This window comes from Podarcis liolepis, assembly GCF_965112155.1.
Source record: "Podarcis liolepis genome assembly, chromosome: 14".
NCBI classification, from domain to species: domain Eukaryota; kingdom Metazoa; phylum Chordata; class Lepidosauria; order Squamata; family Lacertidae; genus Podarcis; species Podarcis liolepis.
Window position 1 is genome coordinate 40955428 of NC_139569.1, and position 23877 is coordinate 40979304.

At 43.0% G+C, this 23877-nt stretch overlaps 2 protein-coding genes across 4 annotated transcripts in view; both read left to right on the forward strand.

The window, feature by feature from the left end:
- LOC310693470 (NAD(P) transhydrogenase, mitochondrial-like) overlaps window positions 1-23877 on the forward strand; it is a 963907-nt gene that overhangs the window by 637732 nt on the left and 302298 nt on the right. The window lies entirely within an intron of this gene.
- FBN1 (fibrillin 1) overlaps window positions 1-23877 on the forward strand; it is a 216377-nt gene that overhangs the window by 128398 nt on the left and 64102 nt on the right. For all 3 annotated transcript variants that reach the window (XM_083475467.1, XM_083475469.1, XM_083475468.1), the window contains exons 24-32: window positions 1940-2065; window positions 4032-4259; window positions 5851-5976; window positions 6228-6356; window positions 8086-8211; window positions 10871-10996; window positions 11935-12057; window positions 15179-15304; window positions 17651-17776. In XM_083475467.1, the coding sequence (XP_083331593.1) occupies window positions 1940-2065; window positions 4032-4259; window positions 5851-5976; window positions 6228-6356; window positions 8086-8211; window positions 10871-10996; window positions 11935-12057; window positions 15179-15304; window positions 17651-17776 (1236 nt within the window). The remainder of the gene's footprint in view (window positions 1-1939; window positions 2066-4031; window positions 4260-5850; window positions 5977-6227; window positions 6357-8085; window positions 8212-10870; window positions 10997-11934; window positions 12058-15178; window positions 15305-17650; window positions 17777-23877) is intronic.

The window sequence follows — 23877 nt, forward strand, 5'->3', positions numbered from 1 at the left end:
CCACCTGTCAAGGTTGCCCTGTGGGCTAGGGCTAGGGCTCTGCTTTGCCAGTGCATTTCCCACAGGACTGAACTCTCCACTCACCAGCTGATGAGTGGAGGCTTCCGTACTGCTCTTTGTAGCGGTCTGCTTTGCTAGCATGTCCCTCAAAGCAGTGCCCAGCAGGATTAAGCCCAGACCCCCTTCCATCAGCTGTGATGAGAGGTGGATGTCTAAGGCAGTTAAAGAGATGCTGTATACATGTCTCCTCCATGATGTCTTCTCCTTTGGTGGAGCTCTTTGTCCTGACCTATGGCACCTTTCCCTTACTTGCGCCATCACTGTTGGAGACTGTGATGAGTACCCATAGCTACTGGTTGAGCACAAGGTATCTAAATGACAGCAAGAATCTTGCCCATTATTCCTCTTCTCGAAGTTCCAATGGTTTCATACTGTATTGGGTCATGGTGACTAGTGCAACCTGACATGACAGAGCAGCTGAAATATTTGAAAAACTAATTATTCCCATATGTGTCTTGTAATAGCTTTTATTTTATTTTTTAAAAAAGCAAGGAGGAACAAATTTATCTCCCTCCCTCAAACTTGTCCCTTCTCTCTCTCTCCAAATAATTACCAAATATCTTGGAAACGTTTCTACCACAGATCCACTGTACATAGCTTATATGATCTCAAGAGAGATGTTGCCCCACCTATTCCAAATCACAAGAACATGTTTGAGTGCTGAGAGATGGAAAGTTATTTTTCCAAGATAGTGGCCACAGGATTTTCTCACATATAACTTGCATTAATTTCATATTGATCGATCCAGCATATTTTCCAGCACCCAAATATATCCGATTCACTTTCCACTACTTTCTGACATGTGGATGGAACCCCATAGAATTTCAATCAGTTTAAGCATTTTTTCAGAGGAGGCGATTGAAGAAGATCTTCCCTCGAGGCTGCCGGTTCCTATGGCTTGCCTGCTGTGCAAAAAAACCAAACTTGACTTGTCCTGCTGTTGTTCTTTTAACAGCAGCTTGATGGAGCAACAGGTAGTGCTTTCAACCTGCTTGTCTGTATTGTCCCTTGCTAATATCTGTCATTAAAATTATAGTGGTGGGTTGAAAAGTCAACAACTCTACTATTACCTAAGCTTTTATTTTTTAAAAAAGAAAACTATTTCACCATCATCCCAATGGCTTGGTTACGCAGCACCTGACCATCTATCAACCTTGGTACCTTTGACTGCAGAATGGAAAATGGCCATAGTTCAGTGCTAGGCAATTTGCTTTGCATGCTAAAGGTTCCAGTTTCAATCTCTGATACCACCAGGTAGGGCTAGAAGGGTCTTCTGGCTGAAGCCCTGGAAACATTGAGCTAGATGGACCCAATGGTCTGACTCAGTGTAAGGCAACTTCCTATGCTTTCTTCCTCCAGAGTCACTGTGTCCAATAATGAAGCTCTTCCTTACTTATTTTTTTTTCTTTTTTAATTGTTATCCTTCCTGTGGCCACCCGCAACCTTCTGTCTACTGCAGTTGACGTTTGTTTTTTAAGACAAAGCAATCCCTTAGAAGCAGGGAAATGAAGTTAATTCTAACTATGGGAAAACGTGGTTAATTTTAAAGTTCTTGAAAGGCAAATCATTTCCACATGCGAATGTTCCATAGGTTCTTGGGGTGCCCGCTGTCCCAAGTTTTCTGATTCTCCTCCTGCCTCTGTGAATCAGTCTGCTTAGAGACGGTGCAGCCCCAGCCCATAGAGTAAGGCTTGCGGTTTCCCTTTGGCTTTGGATATAGCTGGATCAATCGACTTCTAACCAAAATGTACTGCTTCAAAACCAAAATTAATATGTTATTGTCATGCTTGAAGAGACTGTTTAGTATGATGGAAGTAGTGCACTCCTCTGCCTTGTAGACATTTTTAAAGCATGCATTTCCGGCTTTTTGTTTAAATAGATATCAATGAGTGCGAAGTGTTCCTTGGAGTGTGCACAAATGGACGGTGTGAAAATACTATGGGATCCTTTGTCTGCCAATGTCCCAGTGGTATGACTCTGGATGCAACTGGACGGAGGTGTATTGGTAAGCATGAGAGGACCTTTGCTCCAATCTAGTAGGCTGTGAATGAAACCCTGGGCTCCAAAGCTTAGTCAGGATTTCAGCTTGGGCAGGGACATATTCATTCTCTTCTGCAAACCAGAGAATACTCCCCTGGGACAATTATTTTGTAATCACAGATATAAGGAAAAGACCAATGGGTGGGGACCTGCACACTTGGGGCCAAATGTGGCCCTCCACTCCCCCCATCTGCCCTGCTTTGAGCCCTCAATGGCTTTTTAATGGCTTGAATGTGTCAATAATAATAATAATAATAATAATAATAATAATAATAATAATAATAATAATCCCCCGCCATCCCCGGCCAAGACCGGGCTCAGGGTGGCTAACACTGAATATAAATACAGTAAAAACATTAAAAACAAAAACGGTTGATTAAAATATAAGTTAGAATACAGTTTAAAATGCAGCTTAAAATGCAGCCTCGTTTTAGTGGTAGCCTATAGATCAAAGCCATGAGGGGAGAAAACGTCAAATATTCACCGGGGCCAACTATCCATGCTGGTCCTACATGGGTCAGCAAAAAGAGCCGAGGGAAAATTTATATACAAATCCCATATAAGGGGTTCCATCGAAATAAAAATAAATAAATAAATAAATGGGGGGTTAGACTTAGTCTAGCCCAAAGGCTGGGCAGAACAGCTCCGTCTTGCGGAAAGATGTCAAATCTTGAATGACATGCTGGCCTTCTAGGGGACCCCTTGACTGCTGGGTGCTATGAAGCCACGTGATGAGTGCATTTCATTTTGAACACACCTAGCAGTGCATCCCGAGCAGTGGCGTAGCGTGGGGGGTGCAAGGGGGGCAGGCCGCACCGGGCGCAACATCTGGGGGGGGGGCGCGCTTGCTGCCTCCGGAGTCGCTGAAGAGCCTCGGGCACAGGCTGTAGCGGAGCCGCATGTCTCGCGGAACCGACGAGCTGTGCGCGCATCTGGGCTGAAGGCGCCCGGCAGGCAGCGGCTCTCCGCGCTCGCCGCGGAGGACGCGCCAGGCAGCCCCTCCTCACAGCCCCGCCTCCGCCGGTGCTGCTGCAGCTGCTGGGCCGTTGCATTTTCCTCGCCTCTCTGCCCCCCTCCTCCTCCGGGCAAGCGGCGTCGTTTGGGCAGCAGCGCCAGCGGCAACTTGCAGGTTAGGGGTTAGGGGGGGCGCAAATTACGTGCCTTGCCCCGGGTTAGGGGGCGCAAATTACTTGCGTTGCCCCGGGTGCTGACAACTCACGCTATGCCGCTGATCCCGAGAGTTCTTGGAATTTGATACTTGCCTCCTCGGGGTCCCATTGCCCACCAGGCGAGGATTTTGGAAGGGAAAGATGAAGGGGAAACCCCACTCAGCCTTAGGAAACTGGGTTCCATTTGGGTAGAAGGCAGGCATTGTAGGTTGTATCCAGTGTTAAAGTTACTTAGTGGTGGAATTGTTCTGCTGGTTACTCTGTTGTATAATAGATGACACAATCCGTTGTGCGATGGGGCAACTGTTGTATTGGATCCGTCTGTTGTGCAACATTATTACGCACCCTTCCACTTGCATGAGAACCCAACCACTTGTAGACACAGGACACTGGGTACAGCCATGGCTGCCGTTGAGTGCACCCATTTGCTTTTTCAGTACGGTCGATGGCAGCTATTTCCTCTCATGAGAAAAGGAAAATACTAGAAAGGGAAGACTGTCATGCTGAAAGGGTGACATACTTGTATCACTGTGTGGTTCAGCCTCTATGAAGAGGGATCCCATGGTGGAAGGAAAATGGAGACATCCCTCCAGGGCAGTCAGCCTTATATGGACTCCCTGTTTCTCTCTCCATATGACACTGAGTATTAGGCTGGGTTTCTGTGTTGTAACATTTCCTTAGTGGTTGGGCTCTGCTGCGCTGATGCTACAACTGCTTATTTTCCATCTATTGATGGCTTTAAAAAAAAACCACCCTCAACAGATATCCGCTTGGAGTCGTGCTACTTGGATCACGATGACGAAGACTGCACAAAGCCAATAGGAGGGCGGCATCGCCAGGATGCCTGCTGCTGTTCTGTTGGTGCAGCCTGGGGCCCCGAGTGTGATGAATGCCCTGAGAAGGGAACACCTGAATATGAAGCCCTTTGCCCAAGAGGACCTGGGTTTTCTACCAGAGGAGAGATTATAAACGGAAAGCCATTTTTCAAAGGTATGCAAAGCCACCGACGGTACTGGAAAATGTTCCGAGGAACTGATTTATTTAGTTACTCCTTCTTTCCTTTTTCAGAGTAAATGCACATAACATGGGCAGGAATCGGGGTTTAGTGAAGTTCCAGACCACGTGCTTCTCACCCAAGAGTTGCACCACAGATGTAACACTACCGGGGGTAGTGTTCCTTGAGCAACATGACCATGGCACAGTGGCTTTTGTACCTTTGTGTATTGCTGCTTCTGCCTTCCTTCCTTGTGTATAGAGTAGCTGGGCATGGGAAGAAACACCAAGCACAGATACTGACTTTCCTTTACAACCCCATAATTTACATGGAAGTAAGGGAAGCACAGGGACGTGGGTGGTACTGTGGGCTAAACCACAGAGCCTAGCACTTGCCGATCAGAAGGTCGGCAGTTCGAATCCCCGCAACGGGGTGAGCTCCCATTGCTCGGTCCCTGCTCCTGCCAACCTAGCAGTTTGAAAGCACGTCAAAGTGCAAGTAGATAAATAGGTACCGCTCCGGCAGGAAGGTAAATAGTGTTTCCGTGCCCTGATCTGGTTTGCCAGAAGCGGCTTAGTCATGCTGACCACATGATCTGGAAGCTGTACGCTGGCTCCTTCGGCCAATAAAGCGAGATGAGCACCACAACCCCAGAGTCGGTCATGACTGGACCTAATGGTCAGGGGTCCCTTTACCTTTAAGGGAAGCATGTGTATTCTTGCTTGTTGCAGTGGGTTTGCTTGTGGTCCTCCTGGACCTGTATTTGTAGAGCTCAACATGTCAGGGAGCTGGAAGAGAATTGGGAATAATCAGGGTGAAGGATGAGGGGTCTGTGAATAATGGCTTCCCTGTGGCCTGAAAGAGGAGTGTTGATCTGGAATGAGTGTTAATGCACTCTTTTATAAAGATGGAATGTTATTAGAATTCTTTAGCTGCTAATAAATGCTTTAAAGAACCAGTAATTGTGACCACCGTGGATATTAACTTTCCTCACTGAATTAATTGAATTAGCAAATCATTCAAGAAGAATTCCTAGAAGAGGTGGTGGATATGACCTGAAGGGATGTTAGACATGAGGCAAAAAGAGGGGGGAAGGTCGCTGCTAGTACAATCCAGTGAATGTTTAGTCAGAAGTCCCATTGTATTCAATGAGATCTGCTACCTAGTAAATTGTGTTTTGGGTGGCAGTCTATGAGTCTTGCCCTCATGGTCATAGATTAAAATAAAACTCAGTAAGAGGTGAACTAATTGATGAGAATCTAGTCAGGCATCACTGCTAGCGATCAGAGGTACAGAGCATAAAACCTGTTTCTACCACAGACACAGAAGAAATAAAGAAAATGTAATACACTTTGTAGCATCAAATGAATGGGAGTTTAGCTTCATATGCACAGAAGTGTTACAGGAGTGTGAACAACTGCTGTAATTTGAACACTCAGATGTGGGAGTTGCATTCCGTGAACTGCAACTGTTAAAAGACTTTGAACCTGGTCATTTATACCTGGGCTTCACTGATGCCATTCTCAGGAAATGAGAATTAACCAGATTTAACTACTGCTTTTTACAATGGCTATGTCTCTGTCTTAGATATCAATGAATGCAAAATGATTCCAAGCCTTTGCACCTATGGAAAATGCAGAAACACCATTGGCAGTTTCCGTTGTAAATGTGACAGTGGGTTTGCACTTGATTCTGAAGAGAGGAACTGTACAGGTAAATTCCTTAGTTTTCATTGTGTCCAGTAGTGTCTGAAAATGTAAATGTAATACTGCAACTTGCACATCCAAAATATGTGTTTTATTGATTTCAGTGCATTTTAGAGGTTTTATTACAAGCAAGCGATATGCACATTTTGTTAAATACAATAAAAATAAAATATTTGTTGACCATTAAAATTCATTTCTAAAATGGCAATACAGCATATGTTTGCATTTGAAATAACTTGGTTTTGTTTGAAATGGCAGATATTGATGAATGCCGCATCTCCCCTGATCTGTGTGGCCAAGGACTCTGTGTCAACACCCCTGGAGATTTCCACTGTGAATGCTTTGAAGGCTATGAAAGTGGATTTATGATGATGAAAAACTGCATGGGTATGTTACTCAAGGCATATTTGCATTGGGGCGCTCACCAAACCTTATGAGGTCATTGTTGTTCCAGTAACTGCTGGTTTGCATCTGGACTCCATTTTTTTTGGAACAGTTGTGAAAAAGCAGGGTGTGGGGAAGAAGTGTCACTTTAGGCATCCAAAGTCTTTGTTTCCTAAATTTAATGAGGGAATTCAGGCTGGTTTGGATTTGCAAAATAGCCAGCTCAGTTGGATCTTGGGAGTTTTTCTTGAACCACCAAAGTTCAAAAGTTGGGTTGGTGAATAGAGTGTGGTTAAAAAGAAGCTAGTTCTTATTCTGAATCCACTCCAAAGATTGTTATCCCAGCACAATATGGATTCGTAGGGTTTTGTGCTCGGGACTTTTCATTTTAAAATAATGAAAAGCAAGCATTGTTATTTTGCTTGGATCAAAGGCTGGTCCGAAAGTGGGAGCTTTGGTTTCACCCCCATTATGAAACTGATGGCTTTTAATAATGCCAGCTCACAAAGTCTAGAGTTTCTTTTAGCTTATCCTCAATATTTCAGCATTATCTCTCCCCCCCCCCACATTGCGATTAGCTCTGATTAGTAACAGATTTTATAATGCTACACGATATCACCTTGAGCTATGATAGTTTCTGAAGGTATTATAGGTGTAAAATGTATATCTGGCAACAGAGTTCACTATCACTCCAGGCTTTAAATAAGACACAATGTCTTTGTTCTCTCTCATCAAAATAATATTGCTCTCTTTGCATTTCTGAAGTGTTTACTACACTGAATGACAGCATGCACGTCCATTCATTTTCATATTCTTATTTTTTTGGAAAACCTGGGAGGTAGATTACTTTGGGAGTTGTCACCCAAAGGCTGACTCACAGTTGAAGATTTAACCTGTCTCTCCCACATAAAAGCCATCCAGAATGCTAGGCAAAATCAAATGAAAGATAGGTCCTGCTGTGATTATTACTCCTAAAACTAGTGCATACATTTCTGAAAATAATTTGAATCGCCCCACTCTGTCACGCACGCCCACAGACACACAACTCCTCAGGCTTTTTGTGTGTTTTCACTACACGTTGGGACATTTGCTCATTGTAGATTTTATACACAGAAATATTTTCTATACAGACGGTGTATAATGTGTGATCATTTCCCTTTGCCTTGCCTTTGTATATAGATAGACAAGATTGATGGAGATATATTAGATCTCTGTTCAGATTCCTATCACACACTCAAAATCCTAGATACTTGCCCAGATTCCTACCAGAAACTCAACTATCTGGTCTTTCTCTACTGCTGTGGTTCAGATCAGAGCTGACTGCAGCATGTTGGCCAAGTCAACAGATTGGGCTGGGCAAGACATCTCCTTTGAGAAATGTTCAGCAGAAAGCAGAGAAGCAGACAAGAGGGAAATGAAGAAACCACCCACTAGGCAGGGGAGGAATCCCAGTCATGTGTGATCTCTGTGGGAGTTGGGCTGAGGTATTTGGGAAGAGACAGTGTCTCATGTGGCATGGAGAGAGAAGGAAACAGCAGCTGGAAGATGGTTAGAACAGTTACTGGCAGGAGAGGAAGGGACATGTGGGGAGGAGATGCAAGGGCTTTTCATGAGGAGTTCCAAAGGCCAAGCAAACTCTTGGCTTAGCGCCACCACTTCAGTCTCTCTGGTATGCTGAAAACTTTCGGCTCTAACATGCATTCTTTCCCCAATTTTTGTTCTGCTTTCTCAGACATCGATGAATGTGAGAGGAATCCTCTGTTGTGCAGAGGCGGTGTTTGCATAAACACCGAAGGAAGCTTCAAATGTGATTGTCCTCCAGGTCATCAGTTGGCTCAGAACATCTCTGCCTGTATAGGTAAGGTGGGGGGAATAGCACGTATGAAAATTCACTGCAGTTCTCAGATTTTGTTTTTTTACATTTTCACACCTTTGTTCCTGCTCTGTGGGAGTGGCATTATCCAGCTGGCATTAGATCTGCACAGTGTCTGATCTGATATCATTGTGCCTCTCAACAGACCCATTATTACACATACAGAGGAAAGGCTCCTCAAATTTAGGCCCCTTTCTCCATCCCATTCCTGGAAATGGTACAGGGATGAGTTTAGAATGGGGCTAGATTTAAGAAAAGAGGGATACAGATTCTCTATGGGCATTGCTGTTCAAGCAGCCCACTTGTGTTTATTAAAATTATTATTTTTGTAGTAGTAGTAGTTATTAATAATAATATTTAACATTTGTATGGTGGTTTCAAGTGCTCAAATGTTTCCGCTTGTATTACCTGATCATAATCCATTCAGCAACTTGTAAAGTAAATCAGTTTTATTATCCCCCATATGGCAGAAATTCCTGTGCAAAATATTCTGCAGGTTGCAGTTCAAGCATCGGTGTCCGGTTCTTATCGATTGAATGTGATTTACTGTGTTAGGCTGCAGACTCAGGGCCAATGAGAAAACATACAGTGCTGCTTGGCGTGGCCTACTGCATAAGATGACATTACATAATTGTAACAGCTGTCTTTCGAAAGCCATTTTTGCACCTCTTTTGGGGGTATGCCCAGGACAGATATCCCTACCATCTCACTGTAGTTATGTTACGGTTGGAACAGGATTGTAGTCAGAGTGCCTTGGTAAGGGTGACACAAACTACAGCCTGAAACTGCTTGCCTGTCTGCTTCTTTCTAAAGCTCAGCATGGTACACGCCAGACTTAGAATTGTATCCAATGCTAGTCTTGCTCAGAGTAGACCCATTGAAATTAATGGACCTTAGTAATGCCCATTAATTCCAATGAGTCTAGTAGGGTCAGCATTCCATACAACCCCTAGAGTTAGCAGATTAATCAAATACTTTCTGTCACAAGCCATCTACAGAACAGTTTGAGCATTACAACTCATCACCATGAGTGACCCAAAGACCTAGGGCTGTGTGGACTGTTCCCTGGTCCAGAGTCACTCCTGTATCTGTTAGTTACGTTTTCCTGGTTTTAATGATTATCTCATCAGGAGCAAGATCCTTGCCCACAGGTGCTTTGTTTCTGAAACCTGTTGCAAGGAAGAGCTAAACTACATGCTCAGCAGAATTAATGTGCTGCAGCTTTTTCCTCTTGCAGCTCAGACTGCAAATATAGGATCAAAATACTACTGTTACTACTACTACTACTAATAATAATAATAATAAAAGGGACCACTGCTCAATGGTAGAGCATCTGCTTTGCATGCATAAAGTTCAAAGTTCACTGCCCATCATCTCCAGGTGTGATTGGGAATGTCCCTTGCCTGAAACCATGGACAGTTTCTGCCAGTCAGTTTAGACAGTACTGAGCTAGGTGGACCAAAAGTCTGACTTGGTATAAGGCTCCAGTATGTTTGAATCCTTCCCCTATTATTATCATTATTTAAAAAACAAAAAACTCCTCTCATATTAAAGAAACCTAAGTGTTTGAGGTAACCCATTCCCTGACAAGCTAGCTGTCTTTGAGCATAGAAACTCGGACAACCCACCCACACAACTCTGGGGCTCACTGCTGTTAAAACTGAAATCTTTCATCTCTTCCTTTAAGCCCCTGTCTCTAAATGAAAGTTTAGGTGGATTACCCCCCCATTACAATAATAATAATGAAAATAATAATAATATTTTATTTATACCCCACCCTCCCCAGCCGAAGCCAGGCTCAGAGCGGCTAACAACAGTAAAATGATAAAACATTCTAAAGTCATTTCATTATAAAATTAATTCCAATCAGATTAATGGCAACCATTGGGCTAGGGTTCTGTGAGGATTGCCAGGTTAAGGTTTTGTTGTGATGCTTCAGATGGTAAAGCTTATGTTAACCACTAGTGGAACTAGTTAGTGAGGAAGTAAAACCTGGTTTCAGTTGAGCTGTGAATCCTTCCATTTAACCGGAAATGCACAAAGCTGAAATTCAGGTGAAATGCAGTTCTTCTGTTCTTCTTTCCTTTTCACCTTTCTGAGAGCAGATCTCAGGCTGGAGTTTGGCTTAAAATCCCTGGCAGCTTCTTCTATTCTTGGCAGGAATATAGCTTTGTGCAGCCAAAACTCAGCTGCTGGCGCTTGGGCAGATTTCATAACCTAGGGCACAGTGCACAGCCCTTTCTTCTTCAACTTCATATTCTATTTTCACTATGGTTACCAGGTCTTCGTATTTGTCCTCAGTGCTACCATCAACATAGAGAGCCAGTGTGGTGTAGTGGTTTTGAGTGTTGGACGAGAACCTGGGAGACCAGGGTTCAAATCCACACTCGTCCATGAAGCTCGCTGGGTGACCTTGGGCCAGTCATCGCCTCTCAGCCTACATCACAGGGGTGCTCTGGGGATTAAATGAGAAGGGGCAGCCCCGTATATGCCAGCATGAGCTTCTTGGAAGAAGAAAGTGAAATACAAATGGGAATAAATTATATGAACTATTCAGCTGGGGTGGTGGTGAGGGGCAGGCAGAAGAAAAAGATTGTTCATAGGAACTTAAAAAGTCTGCCTTTCTTTTTTCCTTTTCAAATAGACATTAATGAATGCGACCTGAGTGTAAATCTGTGCAGAAACGGGCATTGTGTCAACCTCATTGGAAAATACCAGTGTGCCTGCAACCCTGGATATCAGTCCACGCCTGACAAATTGTTCTGTGTTGGTAAGAGCTTTGTTTTCCTCATGGGTCAGTAGTAGGTGTCATATATATATATGTGTGTATGTGTTCTTGTGGTGTTGACAAAAAAGTCACTGGTATTACAAACAGTATGTATATGTGTACACACACACGCATACGTACACGCACACACACACACACACACACACACACACACTCTATAACTTACAAGAAGGAATCAATTTGTGAGCACCAGCAAACAAAACATAGTTAAGAATAGTGAAATAATATATATAAAAAATTGTCCAGTAGCACCTTAGAGACCAACTAAGTTTGTTCTTGGTATAAGCTTTCGTGTGCATGTAGTTTCTGCTGTGGAGCATGGGATTTGCAACTTCTTCCGCTTCCCAATTAAGTTCAGTATTCAGAGAAAACTGCAATTCCCGTGCCCTCAAGCAAGAAACTATATTACTGAGCAGCTTCAGAAGGAGGTGGATAAAACTGGAGGGTGGGCCACTTCAACCAATCGTCTTTTTGAATCTTCCTTGAAAAAGAAAACTTGCCCTACCCCAAGATTCATGTGAGTCAGCCCATCATATCTTCAGATGTAAAATGAGCTGCACAACACCGCCACCACCCCCTTTTCTAGGTTGTAAGCCCCTTGGGGGCAGGAAATCTACAGAGATTCAACCTACATCAACATACAATTCAAAGTGTGGAATCAGTTCCCCCCCTTTTATAATTTAAGCCCGACAGTTGGACATTCCACTATTTGATTTTCCTGTCTGAACATATTCCCCCCCCACCCCCGCAACATATTGGAATGAAAACTTTGGAGTGTCCTAAGATAATACTAATCAGTTTAGTGTCAGTTTAAAAGCACAGTGAGAACTTTCAAACTTCCACAGCCTCACAGGCAGTATTTTTTTTTTAAAGGAATAAAAAATATTTTGTGCTTTACATTGTCATTTCTTTCTTTCTAGATATTAACGAATGCGACATTATGAACGGTGGCTGCGACACGTTCTGTACAAATTCGGAAGGCAGCTATGAGTGTAGCTGCAGACCAGGATATGCACTAATGCCAGACCACAGAACTTGCACTGGTAAAGTCAATTTGTGAACATTTATACTGACAGCCACTGCCAAGCTGCTTCTGGTTCTTTGGCCATATCTGTTGCCTTATTCTCACTTTATGTATTCGTCATTGCCATTTTTGCAACCCAATCCTTTGCATGTTTACTTAGAAGTTCCATCGAGATCAGTGGTATTTCCACACATTTATGCAATGGATTGCTGCCCTAACTATCAGATTTGGGAGCCACATGTAGCAGGATTAATAGCCTTATTCGTCTCTGTAGCTGTTTTAATGGGATGTTTAAATAACTGTGAATGTTGCAGACCTTGTTAAAATGCTGATTATTTCAGATCATTGCATTATTCTTATCTTGCCCTTCACCAGCAGGTCGTAGGGTATGTTGCAACAATTAAAAATTGAGAATTTAAAACAGTTAAAGCATAGTACAGACACAAGAATAGGGTGAGTCCTGATAACACCTGTCTCAGGTGTCTAAAGCCTGGGCAAAGAGGTGCATCTTCAGTATTTGCTGAAAGCTATATAGTGAAGATGCCAGACACATCTCTGTGGGAAGGGAATTCCACAACTATGGGGCTGCCAAAGAGAGTGCCCTTTCCTGGGCCACTCCCACCAACTGAGGGAGGTGTACCAAGATGGCGCCCTCTGCTGATCTTAATTTTGTGTTCTTGTTATTCCGTGGGATGCCATGGATGGGTTACATCCCAAAAAAGTGGCATACAAATAATTTTATAAGCAAATGAAAAATAAATAAATTGCTGCACCAGGCCGCTTTGGAGGCTAGGGAAATGGAGTGTGAAACCTTACAACAATTTCAAATTAAACAGCTCTGCCTTTTGTTTCAACAAGGAACTTGTTGTTGTTGTTGTATTAGCCATAGGGTGGGTTACCACAATTTAAAATTCAGAACTAAAACAGTTAAAACAAATTACAGTCACAGGAATTATGCAATAAGGGCACAGGCGTATTACTTCGAAGGCCAAAGATTCTGCAGGAAGGATGTGGGCTGGCCATAATCCTCTGCACACACAGCTTTCTTATTTTAAAAGGTTATCTGTATTCAGTATTGAAGTACAATTTTCCAACTTCTTGCAGTGGCCTCTTTACACAGATGTGACAGCATCCACGTATTAGGAACAGGAAACCATGATGCACAAAGATATTCTACCAGAGTGCTTTAATTTTAAGGTGCCCGCTTCCTTCAGTGGGGAAATGCTTGTTTAAACACAAGTTCTTCTGGCACAAGCACTTATTGAAGATTGGGTTTCTGGCTGTCAAAGAGTCATGGTTCTCTGTGCATTATGTTTCTGTCCCTTAATAAAAGAGAGGCAGTATGGTAGAGGCAAGGCAGAGGGAAAAGGAGAAAAGGGAACATGCCGTCTTTGGAACAGTGGCTAGACGCAGACCAAGAAAACCTGATATGCTTCCTTGTATACCTCACTGAGTAGCTATGAGAAGAAAAAGAGAAAGACCATATACAGTGCCCAACACCTCTTGAAGGACTATAAATGCCTCTAACTAAAAGGTAGCTGCGTTATAAATGCCTCTAATAAATGATGGCATTTATAATACAGCTAGCTTTTAATTATTTTTTGATCCGGGGAGGAAGCTTCAACAATCTTTGTACCCCTGTTGAGAAAGCCATTGATTGCGGCTTAAGGTTTTGTGGAATAGATCCCGTTTCCTCAGAAGTATCCTAGTTTGACACAGGGACGCGGGTGGCACTGTGGGTTAAACCACAAAGCCTAGGACTTGCCGATCAGAAGGCCGGCGGTTCGAATCCCCGCGATGGGGTGAGCTCCCGTTGCTTGGTCCCTGCTTCTGCCAACCCAGCAGTTCGAAAGCACGTCAAAGTGCAAGTAGATAAATAGGTACCCCTCCGACGGGAAGGTAAATGGCGTTTCTGTGCGCTGCTCTGGTTTGCCAGAAGCGGCTTAGTCATGCTGGCCACATGACCCGGAAGCTGTACGCCGGCTCCCTCGGCCAATAAAGCGAGATGAGCGCCACAACTCCAGAGTCGGCTATTACTGGACCTAATGGTCAAGGGTCCCTTTACCTTTACCTTTGTCCTAGTTTGACAGTTATATATACATCAGTTCAGAGATGAAGGGTGCCCCCCCACAGCAGTCAGCAGTGTCTGAAGGCCGTGAAGTACAAGGGGGAAGTAATAGGTGGGGCAGATTTTCCTTGTACAGGCTTGAAATAAATTAATTATATGTGGCTTACAAATAAGTTTTTTTTCCATGCCAGTTCAGCTAAGGATGTAGTTCCAAACAGCTGATGAGTGTGATAGCGTCATGTGATTAATAAGAAAAGCAGTAGCCAGCAAGAGATGTCTTCCAGGTTGCATCTCCTTACAAAAACAACAGTTAGAACATTATCTGTTTGTTTTGTGTTGGCTGCGCAGAAAATGAATAATGGTCCGAAAACTCTTGGACCCAGTAGTTAAAATGAGTTAAGTTTTCTGCAGCTGCATCATTCCTAACATACACAATGGACTCATCTCCTTGTGAGTTACACCCTTTCTCTCCGAAGAGAGGGGGTTCTCAGCTCAGCTCTTTGTTTTGCAAACATTTCCTTTGAGTAACCAAGCAAAGTTTTGGATCTTAAGCTAGTATGTGGTGTTATTGTCAAGGAAAAAAATCATGAGAACTTATAAAAGTTTGCAATTATAAAACACGGAGAGTTTCCCCCCTAAAAAAATAAGTTATACACAGAGTAGACCCATTAAAATCACACAATTTGATTTTTAGTGGATCTACTCTGCGTATGGCTGACATTGGATATCACCCAATAAGTTTAAACAGCTTGGTAGCTGCAAGAAAAGAGGAATTTCCAGCATCTTAGATCAGTTTCCTGGCCACTGAGAGTAAACAGGGGTATGGATAAGTGTTAAATTTTAAATGCTAAATATTGCAAAGCTTTTTCCAGAAGAGAGAACAGATGCAAAATATTATACTATAATAAAAGATTATTCTGCAAAAGAAATCTATATGTGGACTTCCTTAGCTTTAATAGATGTAATGTGGCAATTCTGTACTTTCGCTTCTAGAAATAAGTATCACTTAACTAAGACAGAAAGCATAGATTTGGATGTCAACTGGTTAAGAATTTGTCACTTTTTCTTGCAGATATTGATGAGTGTGAAGACAATCATAACATCTGTGATGGGGGCCAGTGCACTAACATACCTGGAGAATACAGGTGTCTTTGCTATGATGGATTCATGACATCCGATGACATGAAGTCTTGTTTAGGCAAGTAAAAAATATATTACCCTAATCCTGTTTGTAACCTGCCTGTGATGAAAATAAAGGAGATGGTGGTTTGTTTTAAATTTGCAAGCAAGCAGTAACTCTTCATCAGTGTTACTAATGTAGATGATAGATTGCAGTCAATTGTTTGCCACTACTTATCAAGATTGCTTAATGTCATTTTCACATCATTTGGAAGATGCTGGCTGCAGATGAAACCTTATAAAAGTGCCTTTGAAAGACTCCTGTTTTTCAAAGATGGTGAACACAGAAATGTTTCTGTTTAGTTGTTTAAAAAATAAATAAAGGAAAATGTTTAAAACATACCGTATTTGTTTGTGGATAAGACTATATTTCCCCCAATTTTTTTTAAGTTTCAAATTGGGGGTTGTCTTATACATGGGGGCATCTCATACATGGAAAAATATGGTTCCAGTAGTAGATAGGTAGCCGTGTTGGTCTGCCATAGTCAAAATAAAAAAATTTTCTTCCAGTAGCACCTTAAAGACCAACTAAGTTAGTTCTTGGTATGAGCTTTCGTGTGCATGCACACGAAAGCTCATACCAAGAACTAACTTAGTTGGTCTTTAAGGTGCTACTGGAAGAAAAAATTTTTATTATGGAAAAATATGGTATTCTGTTTTCTTTAAGATTATCTGCTGAATAGGGCACACAAACCCGATTCTGACATTCTGAGCAGGCCTTAACTAAACACTTGATGAGCAAAGAGTAATTTCGTGAGTGCACCCTCTCCACCCATGCACTTCCACATTGCTCTGGCCCTCTGCATCTTCCAGGGTGACTGTTTGCAGCAGGGGAGTCTGTTAGAATTCCTGCTCCATGATTGCAGTCATGGGATTTTTGTCTATCACATGATGGTGTATATTTTGACTCCACAAAGTGGGAAGTGACGGAGACAGGATGTTTGTGTTACTGTGTTCTGTGAAGTGGGACTATTGTCCTTTGTTCTTTTTCTCTTTGCTGTCTGATGCTAAAGAGAGAGGGAGCCATGTTGCAGTGCTCCATGTGTGTTTATATGTAAATAAAGTAGATTAGCCAAAATGATGAGTTGCTGAGGTCTGTCACGCAAGATGCGAAGACTCTGCGGATCCCTAAGTGTTGCCGATGTCTATTGGCATCGGTCGCTGTGATGTTCGGGCAGAATAAAGCTTTTGAAGCTCCCGAACAATCGACCAGGAGGGAGGGAACATGCCAGTCGGGCATGTGTCTCTACCAGGGTCCTACTCATGTAGGTTGAGCTCCTGACAGAGTCTCCTATCCTTGTGGATTCTTCCATTTGTGTGGAACTTTGGTTTTCCAGAGTTCCAAAATGTGTGAGAGCTTCTCTGAGTATAGGAGGCAGCCCTGCTGTGCACAGTTGTCTTGGAGTTGGCAGAAGCTGATGATGGCTGGGATGAGGGGCAGAGCTAGCACACTTGCTATAGGTTTCATGCATGTTATCCCTATCAACAGTGAAAATCCTTTCTGTGAGCTTCTGGAGCATTTTGATAAAGTGTCTAATGTGAAACAGGCTAAAGAAGCCTCAGTTGAAGTGCAGATCTTCAGAAGTGAAGCCTTTATGAACAGGGTTGGGATTCCAGTGGAATGATTCCAGACCTTTTAGGATTGAAATTACCCTCAGGAGGGGGTAATGTTCCACACAAGAAGATAGTGGAGAACATTAAGACCTTGGTGGGTGACTGCACTTTTTAATACCATTGGTGGAGGAACATTCAGAATATAATAAGAAAACATAGGCCAGATATATTCACTCTTAGAGATTCTGGGCTCATGAAAATGGAAATAACAAACTAGGAGCCAATGGGGGAGGGGGGAGAAGTAGAAGGGAATGCTCATATTCAAATGAATAGGAACAGCCATCAAGAGGGTTGAGGTAGATAAATCTCTCTGAAGATTTCCAGGGCTTGTTTCTGTTCCCATCACAACTCTAAGGAAGAAAACTTCCAGGTTACTTCTTTTGAGTTTACCTTCAAGGAGCTAGAAACAAGACTATCATCAGCTTCCTAAATGGCTTAAGACTTTGGGTTGTTTTCAACTCACTTTGACTCAGGGTAGACCCATTGACGTTAATGAGCCTAAGTCAGTCATGGCCATTCATTTCAATGGCTCACCGCGATGTGTGGAAGTCAGTTGAATACTATCCTTTGGCTCCAATCTTTTCACAGCGCTGCATGGATCTGTTTCCAAAACCATATCATTCCCCTGCCAAAAATGTCATAGCTACTTCCTCCCTTTTTGTAATAGTTTATAACAATACTTGTATCTAGAGTGAAATGTGAGTAGCAGTTCCTTAAGATTTTTACAGCTATAACCCCTTCCCCCCTACAGATGTTAATGAATGTGAGCTGAACCCGAACATCTGTCTGAGCGGAAGCTGTGAGAATACAAGAGGCTCCTTTATCTGTCACTGTGATATGGGTTATTCTGGCAAGAAAGGAACAACGGGTTGCACAGGTATGTATATGTCTTATGCTTATATGTAAATAGTTTTTTTCCCCCATTTACAACTATATACAAATATTTGTCAACAGAATAGTTGCCCATTTGTTTGGTAAAGCAGAATGCCATTCCTCTTTCTGGGGCACAAATTTAAGATTAGTTGACGTGAGAGAGAAATAATGAGCAATCTTCTGGGCTTTGCTGGCATGCGGTTAGCTGGCCAGTTACTCAACAAACTGGCCACTTTCATAATACATCCGTGGTTAATTTTATAGCCGTGGAGTGATTTGAAAGTTGCCAGTTGTTTTTTGCCATCTGGCACAAGGAGAGTGCTTGGCTTCTCTCATCTTCAAAATAATTGCTAAGAATAAATTTAAAAAGCTCAGTTGGTATATCATTGCTTGCTCTAGGGTGGGCTGCGCACTTTCTTTTTGTTATTTTTCTGGTTAATTATTTTTGAAGGAAGGAGAAGGATGGACCTATATGATTTTTTAAAAAAACCCACATTCTAGGTTGGGGATAGCAGTAGGCCCTCGTTCTAAAGGCTACTGGTTTAAAACGCTTGTGGTCCAGCAAAGGAAGTATGGGTTTTCCATGATCCTTCATCCAGTTACATTTAATTCCTGTCAAAATTGTTGAGGTTTGCCTGTGCTCAATGGCATCTCAGATTGCGGATTTTGAGGGTGAGCTCTCAAGTCGCAGATCTTTAAAAGCAGGAAACACTCCTGTATCTGTCCACGTGCTCTGTGTGAATGGGTAGCACACAGGTACGACTCAATTCCTCTGTAGTTAACATGACTAAAGGTGTTCATGGATAAACAGGACTACCATGTACACACCAGAACTCCTGGGTGCCTTTGGTTTGGAATCAGTGGGTGATTTTGCAGTGAATCGATTAAGCGCCATAAGAAATCCATAAAACCCCAAGCCTATTTTGTAATCCTGGATTTCATATATTAGCCTGCTGTTCATGTAACGTTAAACCGTAGTTAAAATTTAACTATGGATATATTTGAACAAGCAGTCTGTAAGTGCACGATGCTCAAAAGTCCCTGCTTCACTTCTCCCAAACTACTGACTTTTTAACTGGGATTTAATGTTACATGTGAAGTGGGCCATTGAGTCAGGGCTGTGTTTTGCCTAACTAGGTCACTATGCATACAGATTTAGGAATGTCTCCTGTGTCTGGAGGATGTAACATGAGAACTGACCTTTACTCCAGCAAAACCTTTTATACTAAGTTTTATTCCACCTAAGTTATTGGCAAAGTTCCATGTTGTGAGCAAGACTGGATCAACTAACACAGCATGTAATTCACTGCATCGTGACAAGACCACCAAGGACCACGTCAACAAGACCATATTGGATTTGGAAAGTCTACACTTTGTGTGCAAACAGCAGACCCTCTTTTCCAAATGTTTTGGCGAATAGTATGTGTTTAAATAGCTTTCTTTCCCTCTCTCCTTGTGCTTTCAAAGTGACAGCAGTACAGATTCTTGATTTTAAGTGAATTATATCAAGATATGTCAGCAAAACCAAAACATACATGATTTTCATTTCGTTCACCAGCCAAAAGCACTGAAGTTCAAACTTACAAGCTCAGAGGCCAGTTGCATTAATAACACAGGATGTTGGTATTTGAGCAGTGGGGTTCCAAATCATAGCTATTGCCTAAAATATAAACACAAGCATATGGTTAATTTAATTTTTTTTAATGCAGGTTTAGAACAAACACTACTCTTGCAGTCTCAGAGTGGGACAGATACATCAGCCAATAAGTCACTTCTGCTAGGAAACTGAAATTAATGTTGTAAAACAGACATCAAAAATATTTGAAAACGATTCTAGGTGAGAGCAGTGTGGGAACATCATGTATCCCTGTTCATTAGTAACAGCTGTCTTCTGCCATGAATATGCATACATGAATGTGGAACTAAGCAATAATTGCTTTTTCCCTCTTGGACCAACCTTCCAGCATTCTGTAGATCAGGCACCCCCAACCTGCTGCCCTCCAGATGTTTTGGCCTACAACTCCCATGATCCCTAGCTAACAGGATCAGTGGTGAGGGATGATGGGAATTGTAGTCCAAAACATCTGGAGGGCCGAAGGTTGGGGATGCCTGCTGTAGATAGATATACAGATTTTTTTAAAGTCCTTTGGGGTTGGTACCACTTCTTAGTATAGATGTGGGAATCCCACATTCGAATCTACCCCACCCTCCGGAGAAAGCTTCATACACAAAAGCCCACTTCATGGGTAAGCATGAAGTTTGCAGTGAACGCTGAGATCTATCACACTTTGCTCCTAGTCTCTCGCCAGCAGGAGCAAAAAGCGATGACCTCCAGCTTAGGAGCCATCTGCACTATGCTTTGAAAGCAGTACCATACCACTTCAAACAGTCATGAGAATTACCAGGAGACCCCTATCGTGCCTTCACAGAGCTGCAGTTCCCACTCTGAGGATTGTAGGTCTCCTAACAACTTTCAGCATCCGTAACAAATTGCAGTTCCAAGAATTCTTTGAGGGAAGCCATGACTGTTTAAAGTGGCTTCATAGTGCTCTAAATGTTTAGTGCTGATGGGGCTTTAGTGTTGCGTCCAAACCAGGGATTGTGGTTCGTTTTGCTCTGAACAAACCACGCTAAGCAAAGAACAAATCTTAGCTATGGTTTACTGTGATGTGTTAACACTGCCGAGGAAAATTAGCATGTTGGGGAGAATAGTATGCAGGGAGCCTTTCTGTATGTTAGCTTTCCAGGGGGTAGGAATGTTTTGCCATGGGGGAATATTTCCCTCCGCGGGATGGGAACTTGCAACCTTGGGTTGCTTCAGCTGAAGATGCTGGTGGCATTGCCTCTCTGCATTCCTCCTACTGCCATGGTGCACTCACTTCTGCTGCTGAGGAGCAGCAAGATACAGGAAGAAGAGAGTGTCTGTTGATACAAGTAGGGCTCAGAAAAACAGCAGCAGATTCTAGGAACCTAAGGAAGGATCAGCAATGAATACAGTGCTGGGCGAAACTTACCGGAAGAATAAGAAATCAAGATAACTTTTTTTAAATAAAAGAATGCAAACAGTTTATTGAATATTTGCAGATAAATTATATAAAAAACATTGGCAGGAGTATTGTAACAACCTGCAGTTTTATAAGAGTACACGTATATTTAAAGATGAATAAATAAACAAATTCAGTTAGTTTGGATATGCAGAAGATAATAAAAACAAAATTTAAGGAACCGCAGAAAGAGGGGGATGGAAGTCAAGTTTGAAATGTCAAAATGAATGTAAAGTTAGTGAAATGTATAAACTTGAAAAGTATAAATAAATAAATAATAAAAATAAAAATCAATGTATGCAGTGCATGTGTAGCCAGCTGCAATGCAAGGGGGAGCTTGCAGCAGTAGTGTAGCGAGATTCAAAGGGGTAGGACGAAGGGGGTGGTCTCAGTTGTGAGAAGGTGTCCCCCGAACATATGTGTATTGTGTTTATCATACGTTAGGCACTCTGGCAGCCAGTGTTAAGTATGTGTTCCTTTTACTGCTCACTCGAATGTGAACACAGTATTTGCAGCTGCCCTTGGAAGATGAACAGGGGTCCTCCTTTTGTCCCAGCTGTCCAAATTCCTTTGTTAAAAATGTCTGTAGCCTATTTTATTGCTCAGACCTGGAGCCAAGTGCTTTGTTTCCTATTCCCAGAGAGGAGACCTCCCCCCCCTCACCCCAGTGACACAGCATTTGGTGACAGCATTAAAAATGTGTGCATTTGGGCTGAACAGCTTGACGATGGAGGATGCATTCTCTTCTTTCTGTTGACATGCCAAAGACACCAACACATATTTTTTTTGAGAATTGCAAAAATGTGAATACAATTTTCAAGAGTAGTCTCTTTGTTCATGAGAACAGCCACATAATGTCCTCTGAGTTCTATTACAGTTGCATCTACATATTTCATCTCTTTAGTCATGACTGATTGTTTCCATTTTAACAAGTAAACATGTTTTCCCCCTTCACCCCCAATCATTTAACTTTGTTTGCAACCCATCCACTGACATGCAGTCCCATTCTATACAGATGTTAATCTGTTTTCACTTCAGTTCTTAGTAAGAATGTGGGCAGAGTTCATAGAAATATTTGGTTATATGCAAAGATATATATTACCTGTGACAGAAATCTGGGCGGGATTCATGCCATCATTTTTAATTATCAGAAAATGAAAGTGAGTTGCGTCAGCTGAGCTACGTCCAGCTATATCTTGCTTGAATGAGGAATACAGCACAGAAAGTGTTTGGAAGCAGGGAGTCAGAAACTACTTTATAAAACCCAGCCCTAATTCCAACTTCCTATACTTCATCAAAGCTTCACATTTCTTGTATTCAGTACATCTGATGCTCAATGTATTTATCAAATCCTCCACTAGCAAGAGGCGAAACAGTCCTTACAATGCCTGTCACCAAGGAGCTTGGTTCATCTAAACTCTGCACATGCCCTGGAACTATCATATATATTTTAGCTTTTCTCTGGGCAGTAAGTGCAGTGCCACTGCAAAAGAAATCATAGGAAACAATATTAGTTTAAAGCATGCCTCCCATCACAGTAGCTTTTGGATGGACCATAATCCATGTAGCCTAATTAGTCATTAGAACCTTTGCAATATATATTGCTAGCATGTTCCTCTATGTGGAACCTTTGGCCTGCAGACCAGTCTTGGCCTACCAGGGGGGTCCAATTTGGCCCATTAGGTCATTTCCTCCAAGCATGCCCATCAGCTGACAAAACTGACAAGGCAAACAGCACTTTCAGAGGCAGTTTAATAGCAGTTCCTGTGATCCTGTTTCAGCTGAAACAGGATGAGCAGGAGCTGTCTTAAAGTGCTTCTAAAACATTTATTGAAGCATCCCTCTCCCCCGTCATTTAAAGAAGGGGTGGATGCTTCAAACAGCCCTTTTGAGAAGCACTTTAATGTGCCCCCACAATCCTGTTTCAGCTGAAATGGGGCCACTGAAGCTGCCTTGGAGCGCTTCTCAAAAGCCCTGTTTGAAGCCGCTCACGTGCTTCTGTGAGCAGGAGAAAAGCCCGTACCCGCACCCTGTCACCTCTCTAGCACTTGAGAAATGCATTTGCTTGTTTTTAAAGTGCATATTTTCAAAAATAAACCTGGAGAGAGAGAGAAACTGCACATCATGCGACGTTTCATCCTAGGTCAAGTGGGAAACAAGAGTTGACGTGGGGACAAAATGCACTACCTTATGAAGATGCATGTTCTCCCCGGTAGCGGTGGGTGGAGCCACGTTGCCCACCTGGCTCCCCAACGATGCATGTTGCTGCATGATGGAGAGGGGCACAGCGGTGGAGCTTGACGTGGTGTAGGCATAGCAGTGGAGCCAGTCCATTGCTCTTGCCGCTGTGTTCGCACTGAAGCCCTTGCTACTTTGCCCCTCCTCAGCAGTGACACATGGCACTGGGAGCCATATGAACAACTCTGCCTGTACAGCCCCACCAGCCGCTACTTTGCCCAAGACCCAGGGCTGGGGAGAAATGGAGAGGAAAGTTGCTATCCACTTTCTCTCTTGTTGCATCTGTAGAAGGTTGGGAGCAGCTCTCAGCACATCCACATTGTGGCAGGAATATGACCTAGAAGTCACAGAGCGGGTGAGGACTTAGGATATGGGCCAGTGTAAGGTCCCTTTCGGGACGTGGGTGACACTGTGGGTTAAACCACAGAGCCTAGGGCTTGCTGATCAGAAGGTCGGCGGTTCGAATCCCCGCGACGGGGTGAGCTCCCGTTGCTCGGTCCCTGCTCCTGCCAACCTAGCAGTTCGAAAGCACGTCAAAGTGCAAGTAGATAAATAGCTACCGCTCTGGCGGGAAGGTAAACGGTTCGCCAGAAGCGGCTTGGTCATGCTGGCCACATGACCTGGAAGCTTTACGCCGGCTCCCTTGACCAATAAAGCGAGATGAGCGCCGCAACCCCAGAGTCGGCCACGAGTGGACCTAATGGTCAGGGGTCCTTTTACCTTTACCTTTAAGGTCCCTTTCACATTAAACAATGCATTAGTTTGCATTATGTACATGGCTTTAATTGATGTCGTATGCACCATGGCCTGTTTCCACTGTGAA